The 7,111-nt window shown below is 41.5% G+C and overlaps 2 protein-coding genes across 3 annotated transcripts; one reads left to right on the top strand and one right to left on the bottom strand.

The window, feature by feature from the left end:
* Positions 1 to 211: 211 nt before the first annotated feature.
* On the bottom strand, positions 212 to 1,361 carry LOC111957444 (ladderlectin). The gene has a single exon (XM_023978268.2). The coding sequence runs from the start codon at positions 1,325 to 1,327 to the stop codon at positions 455 to 457; it is 873 nt and encodes a 290-aa protein (XP_023834036.2). The 5' UTR covers positions 1,328 to 1,361; the 3' UTR covers positions 212 to 454.
* On the top strand, positions 1,361 to 5,547 carry LOC111957449 (centrosomal protein of 78 kDa-like). Of its 2 annotated transcripts, XM_023978279.2 has the most exons (6): positions 1,361 to 3,304; positions 3,435 to 3,594; positions 3,981 to 4,154; positions 4,326 to 4,425; positions 4,606 to 4,670; positions 4,812 to 5,547. In XM_023978279.2, the coding sequence occupies exons 3-6, from the start codon at positions 4,053 to 4,055 to the stop codon at positions 4,932 to 4,934; spliced, it is 390 nt and encodes a 129-aa protein (XP_023834047.1). In that variant the 5' UTR covers positions 1,361 to 3,304; positions 3,435 to 3,594; positions 3,981 to 4,052; the 3' UTR covers positions 4,935 to 5,547. The 2 variants fall into 2 exon arrangements, with proteins under 2 accessions (XP_023834047.1, XP_070293055.1); XM_070436954.1 differs by having other exon boundaries at positions 3,435 to 4,154.
* Positions 5,548 to 7,111: the final 1,564 nt, after the last annotated feature.

Below are 7,111 nucleotides of genomic sequence, written 5' to 3'. Positions count from 1 at the left end.
AATCCCCCCCTGTCGAACAGATAAAAATGTTGTTGATCTTTCATAAATGTATCATATATCTGCCGTTTGCATTACACATGTCGCAATCATTTTTGGGGGGTCATTGCTTTGTAGAACCTGGATCAATTGAATCCTATGACTGCATCTTGCCTACGTCACATTTAGCCTTTTGGCAGACATCCAGAGTGACTGAATAAAGTCAATAAGATAATCAATGTTTACATTTTTTTATTGAACCTTTATTTAACTCGGCAAGCCAGTTAAGAACAAATTACAAACCCGGACGACACTGGGCCAATTGTGCGCCGCCCTATGGGACTCCCAATCACGGTCGGATGTGATGCAGTCTGGATTCATTACGCTAAAATGCTGAACGCAGTTAGAAATAACATCAACCAACTAACAATGCTTTCTCGTACTGAAATCATTCTGCTGGCAGGAAGCACAATCTTGACTAACAGGACATTTTCACACAGATGAATGGGAGACCTGTGCCACAGTGAGCATTTGACCAGCCCACTGAGGTGCGCAGATGGATGCAAGCGTTGCGGCCCACATCAAGGTGTGTGTACCAGTTTTCGTAGTAGAATCCTACACGGTCGATCCACAGCCACCTGTCCTGGAGATAGAATCCACCGATCCACGCGCTGTGCCGGTTGGCCATTGTCGTTAACTGCTGCAGGAAGCGATACTGTCGGGGGTTCTGAACGGAGGCCAGGTTTGCATGCAGAGTGTTGCAGTGTTCCTCTGCGTTGTGCCACGACAAGTATGAGTTCACAAAGAGGAAACAGCGTGACTGATGTAGGTACCAACCATCAGGGCAGTGCAAAAACCTTATCTCTGGTGCTTGGACCAGCGCAAGAGAATGAGCCTCAGCTTCCCCTTCTTCAAGTAGAGCAAGCTCTACTTTGTTGTCTACCAGTTCTACTATGGTCTCCATTGGAGCGTCACCCAGCGGCTTCAGTGGCCCAGTCTCTTTAGCCTCCTCTAGAACTGGAACAATGCTCAGTTGTTCCACTGCCACAGCCTGCTGCTGCCCTGCTGCTTCCCTTAGAGTTAAGGCCACACAGAGTAATACAGAGATGCTCAGGACCTTCATGGTGATTTTGCTGGTTAACTGTAGCCGTAGGTAAGTCACAGGTAGTCTTTTCTCAGGTAGGCCAGTGATGGAGTGATGAGTGGAGTAGCGGTTGCTCCGCTCTTTATATACTGTCCCGTCCTGTATGCTCTCACCAAAGAACGTTACGTGACACAGAGCAATGATAAGTGGAATTTTTATGGTAGTTATGAACGAAGCTGTAAATTGTGATTGGCACTGGAAATTCATTTCCTGAAACCTTGGGTGTTTACGGTCTTTAGCCCGCCGTGTGCCAGTAAATTATGGTAATAAGGGTGTGTTACACTGAAAATAAACCCAGGTGACAGGAATCAGTTCCAGTAAAGACCTGTTCCAGTGCTAGCATACCTGATTCAGCTAGGTCTTGGTGAGCAGTTTAGGTCTATAAATACAATCTGGGGTGTAATCATTAGTCCAAACTGTATAGCAAACAGAAAACGTTTTGCAACAAAAAGAAGCGTTTCTATTGGGCAAATTCAGGTGGGTCGTACTGTTTGCTTCTGTTTGGTTCCAAGTGAATACACCCAGACAGGTGTGCTAATTTAAGGTTAGACTGAACCCACAGGAAAAGGGTTGCTGGGCAGCCCTGCAGTAAATGATAGTAAAACAATCTAGGCTAGGGGTTAGGGTTAAATTTAGGGTTAGGGGAATGGTTAGCTAAAAGGGTTAGGGGACGGGTTAGCTAACATGCTAAGTAACGTTAGTTACAAAGTAGCAAAACAAGTAGTTAAAGTTGCTAATTATCTAAAATGCTAAAGTTTTCTGTGATGAGTTTCGAACTCGCAACTTGGGTTAATATACATATGTGTTATAAACCCACCCTTGATTTACGTAATCAGCTGTTTTATGTAACCATACTAAATGTAATTTGAGTGTCCCGGATTTACATTTACGATGAGACCAGGCTGTTTAGTTGGCTTGTACCCAGTAAGCAAAATGGCTTTGAAAGTCTTTTAGACATTGAAAGTATTTTAGACGTCTTTTCCATTTTAGGAGCTGAATGAAAGGTGAAAATGCATATTTTCCGGACGTCAAAAAAATGTTTCTTCTTTATGTCATAAATACATCTTATATGGATGGATATTGAAAATATGTATTTTCCAGACGTTGAAAAGTCATATTTTACGGATGTTGAAAATACATATTTTCCAGACGTTAAAAATACGTATTTTCAGGACATTTAAAATCAGGTTTGTTTCGCTTCTGAACTAAAGTTGATAGGATGTATTTTCTGGATGTTGATATCAGTAAAAAAAAGAAAATCCGAATGAATGTTTAAAATACTTAATTTACAGACTTTAAAAAAAATTTGGTCATTGATTCTATGTTCAAATTTCAACTGCACCTACTGTACATTCTCAATTAAGTAATCATATCACAATATCAATTTCTCTGAAGATTGCAACACAGAATATTTAATGTTGCTCCCATCTGTCACATGCACTTATGCTAGCATTTTCAAACTGGCAGCTATGATTTAAGTAGCCCAACCTACAGTATAAACCTTCAGACCACAGTTTAGTTCAGTAGAGTACATTAGAGTAAAGTAGGCTACAATACAGTACACTATACTCTACTGTACTCTACTGAACTATACTTTTCTTTACTGTACTTTACCATAGTGTACTGTGCTCTACTGTACTGTGCAGTACTGTCCAAACTTGTGAACCATAGATGTCTATGATTGGTTCAGATTTGATCTGGTCTGGACCAAATTTGAACCAATCACAGACAGCTATGTTTCGGGTCAAATCTGAACCAATCATAGACGTCTATGTTTGGGCCAAATATAGGCCAGTCTGGACCGGACGTCTGTGGACGTTGAAATCAAAGCCAGTTCAGACCGGACCAAAGCAGAACTCAACTTAGACTAGCTAGCTACTTTTGAAGTGAAGCTAGCTAGCAGCTAAAAGAGTCTATAAGAAACATTTGTCTCTGGGTGCTCTGGAGCCAAAAGGTGTCCCCCAATGGACAGAAATATTGTCCAGAAAGTATCTAATTGGACAGAAAGCTACACATCTGAACTCCCTACACTCATTACCAGCAGTCAAGGCAAACCTGAGTCAAGGGATGCTTGACTTCAACGGCGATTGGCTGAAACGGACAAATCTCTGACCGTCAATTAACAGCTACACCATTTCACAGTCAGCAGCAGCTACCAAAACAGACTCGGTGTCGGAGAGCCAGGTAAGCATCAAGTAGGCTAACCAACTTAAAACTTTAAGTAGGAGCCCCTTGCTTCATACCCTGTCCTAATTCCTTGTGCGATCTCTGTCTGGAAAATGAATGACTACCTTTATCTCTCTACCCATCTCAGAAAGGTACATGTTGGACTATAGGAAGAAGATTCTAGCCATCCGCTCCAAGGAGAATACTGTAAGGTATCCTGAGAGTGTCTGACAGCTTAACAAAACCTCAATACCCTCCAACTGCGTGGTCTTCCATTGAGAGAGATAGACTTTCTCACTCTCACCAAGGTAGCAAGTTGCAGATGCACATTCACCTGAACCAACCTAAGGTGCCGCAGTGCACCCACTAACACTCCTTTGTTGTTACTCACCAGGGTTTAGCCAAAAGTGTCTCTTTGGAAAATATCTACTTGGCTCACTGTGTTAAGGCTACATCAACATGTTTACATGATCTGTTTGTGTTCTCTCTAATTTGTGTTTTCTAATGTTCAGCTATCTGCCAGAGCTCTGTTTCCCTCTAATGGTGATGGCGAGTATGACATACTCAGAGAAGATCTGTATTGAAGTCATTACACATTCAACAATTGCATGGGCAGAATCATGCATCCTTATTGTGTGGTATTTGGGGTTGTGTGTGTGAGCTCCCGTTGACTGACCTCTCCCCTGCACTGCAGCATCAAGCCATGCGTAGGCACAGTGCAGCCTAGGCCGCGTCTCGGAGGTACCGAAGGCCTGAATTTGAGGGCATGGGAGGCCTCCACTGGGTCACTCAACTGCAACACCCTGGTGGGAGACAAAGTGGCGGCCGGCCCTTGCACAGGAGCTTGCTGAGGACCTCTGGGTCAAAGGTTAGGGGACACATTCAGTCTCTCACTGACCCTCTTTCAAGTCAGTTATTCGGGATCTTTCCTTGAGCTTGAATCCAGGGTCTTGTTCATTAGGGCACACCGTATCAAAACTTATTTATTATTGGTGGTATTGACTAGTTTGGAATTGTTTTCCTAGACGTGGATCTGCAGAAGTGTGGGTTGTCCAACGAGAGGGCACTGTCTCTGCTGGAGGCTCTGAAGTCCAACTCCACTCTCTGTGTCCTTGACATCAGGTGGAACCGCTTAATGGGTAAGTTTCAACTTCCATTGCTCTGAGTGGAGGGGATTGTTTCACTCACGGCACCTGTCAAAACTTATCTTCTGGTAGTAGACATATCAGAATAATTATGTCTAATAGGCTTGCTGCAATGTTCTTTGATAGTTTGTATTAGGCCTAATATGAGGCCTTCTTCCCCATCTCCTCACACAGACAACGAGCTGGTGAAGATTGTGATCGAAAGAGTTCTCATAAACGCTAACGGTCAATCCTCTCAGGTAGGGGTGTGTCTGCTCCTGGCTATTAAAGGAAACATTGGGAACTGTGTCCATGATCAATTCAAAGTGGTATGACACGCATCGTATTGTGTGTGTGTGTGTAATTTCTCAGTCGTATATGCTCTGCGTTTTATTTTGTAGTACTCCTGGATCAAGCCCTCGGCCCTCAAAGACCAGAGTTCAGGTGTTTCTCAGCAGCCACGCCCCAGAGCCAGCAGGTGTATCCCGTTGCGCACTGCTAAACGCACTGGACGACAGAGGTGAGGGCAGTCGTCAAGGAGGAGCAGTAAAATGATCCCATTGAATTAATGGAAATCTCATGTCTTCCTACAGGACGAAACGTGTATCTTTATAACAATAATAAAGAATAAAGACTGAAGTCAACTTCCATTGTCCTCCATGAGTGCCTGAATATTCTCAAGTTTAATGTTTTATTAGAAGCATGTACAGGAGTCACATGGTATACACTGTCCAACAAAATGCTTACATGCAGTTTCCTTCTCAACAATGCAACAATAAGTTGCATAATAAAAGATAAGAATACAAGCATAAAGTAACCCTTAGTTCTCTTTAATGTCCTCCTGTCTTGACAGAGGGCTTCCTCCAGGCAATACAGTGGCAGAGCTTTGTGGTAAGCAATCCATTTCTCATATGATTAGAGACTAATTCTGACACAGTGCACATCCTTACAGTGTGGCGTTTTAAAACGTGACTACTTCAAACTGCAGTGCATCCCATGATTGGCTCATGTTTGTTTTTCCACAGAAAAAAAATGTATGCTCTCCAACAAATTAAAATAATACAAATGTTTGCATGTTATTTTGAAATTAATACGTGTCACATATCAGTTTGCAAAATGTTTTAAAAATAAATAAATAAATTTGTTAATAAAGCCGCATACAGTCTCTTTTTTTGATTTCTTGAGTAAGGCAGTTCCAAAATGCAGGTGTTTGAGTCTAGAACAGTGCTTTCTGTGGTGGTGGGGCAGCCAGCGGAAAATACGGAGTGTAGGGGTTGGTAACATTCTCTAGTTGTGCCGTGATTGGCTCAGTGTTCCGTCACTAATGGGGACACTACGTTACCGCAAAATCTACAGGGAGAGCATGAAAATTAAAGCCAAGGGGTACTGTCATAGATTTACATTAGAAGTGCCCATTTAAGAAGGCTGAAAGGTCATTGGCCACAGATAAAATGACGTCAAATCACGTTGGTTGAGAGAATGTCATCAAGGCAAAGGGTGGCCACTTTGAAGAATCTAAAAAATTAAATATTTTGATTTGTTTAACACTTTTTTGGGTTACTACATGATTCCATGTGTTATTTCATAGTTTTGATGTCTTCACTATTATTCTACGATGTAGAAAATAGTAAAAATAAAGAAAAACCCTTGGAGTATTGTGTCCAAACTTGACTGGTTACTATATATTACACACTACCGTTAAAAAGTTTGGGGTCACTTAGAAATGTCCTTGTTTTTGAATGAAATGCAATTTTTATTGTCCATTAAAATAACATAAAATTGATCAGAAATACAGTGTAGACATTGTTAATGTTGTATATGATTATTGTAGCTGGAAACAGCTGATTTTGTATGGAATATCGACATTTGAAGTCGGAAGTTTACATACACTTAGGTTGGAGTCATTAAAACTCGTTTTTCAACCACTCCACAAAATTCTTGTTAACAAACTATAGTTTGGCAAGTAAGTTAGCACATCTATTTGTGCATGACAAGTAATTTTCCAACAATTGCTTACAAACAGATATTTCACTTATAATTCACTGTATCACAATTCCAGTGGGTCAGAAGTTTACATACACTAAGTTGACTGTGCCTTTAAACAGCTTGAAAATTCCAGAAATTCATGCTTACTGATAAATGTATGAGTGTACGAATTCTGATAGCTAATTAGATCATAATTTTAGTCAATTGGAGGTGTACTTGTGGATGTATTTCAAGGTCTACCTTCAAACTCAGGCCTCTTTGCTTGACATCATGGGAAAATCACAAGAAATCAGCCAAGATTCTAAAAAAAAAAAAAATGTACCCCTCCACAAGTCTGGTTCATCCTTGGGAGCAATTTCCAAATGCCTGAAGGTACCACGTTCATCTGTACAACAATAGTACGCAAGTATAAAACACCATGGGACCACGCAGCCGTCATACCGCTCAGGAAGGAGACGCATTCTGTCTCCTAGAGATGAACGTGCTTTGGTGCGAAAAGTGAAAATCAATCCCAGAACAACAGCAAAGGACTTGTGAAGATGCTGAGGAAACAGGTACAAAAGTATCTATACCACAGTAAAACGAGTCCTATATCAACATAACCTGAAAGGACGCTCAGCAAGGAAGAAGCCACTGCTCCAAAACCGCCATAAAAAAGCCAGACTACTATTTGCAACTGCACATGGGACAAAGATCATACTTTTTGGAGAAATGT

Source organism: Salvelinus sp. IW2-2015, linkage group LG33, assembly GCF_002910315.2.
Source record: "Salvelinus sp. IW2-2015 linkage group LG33, ASM291031v2, whole genome shotgun sequence".
In the NCBI taxonomy this organism is placed as follows: domain Eukaryota; kingdom Metazoa; phylum Chordata; class Actinopteri; order Salmoniformes; family Salmonidae; genus Salvelinus; species Salvelinus sp. IW2-2015.
Note: the sequence above shows the minus strand (reverse complement) of the source record. Positions and strands in the feature narration are given on the sequence as shown.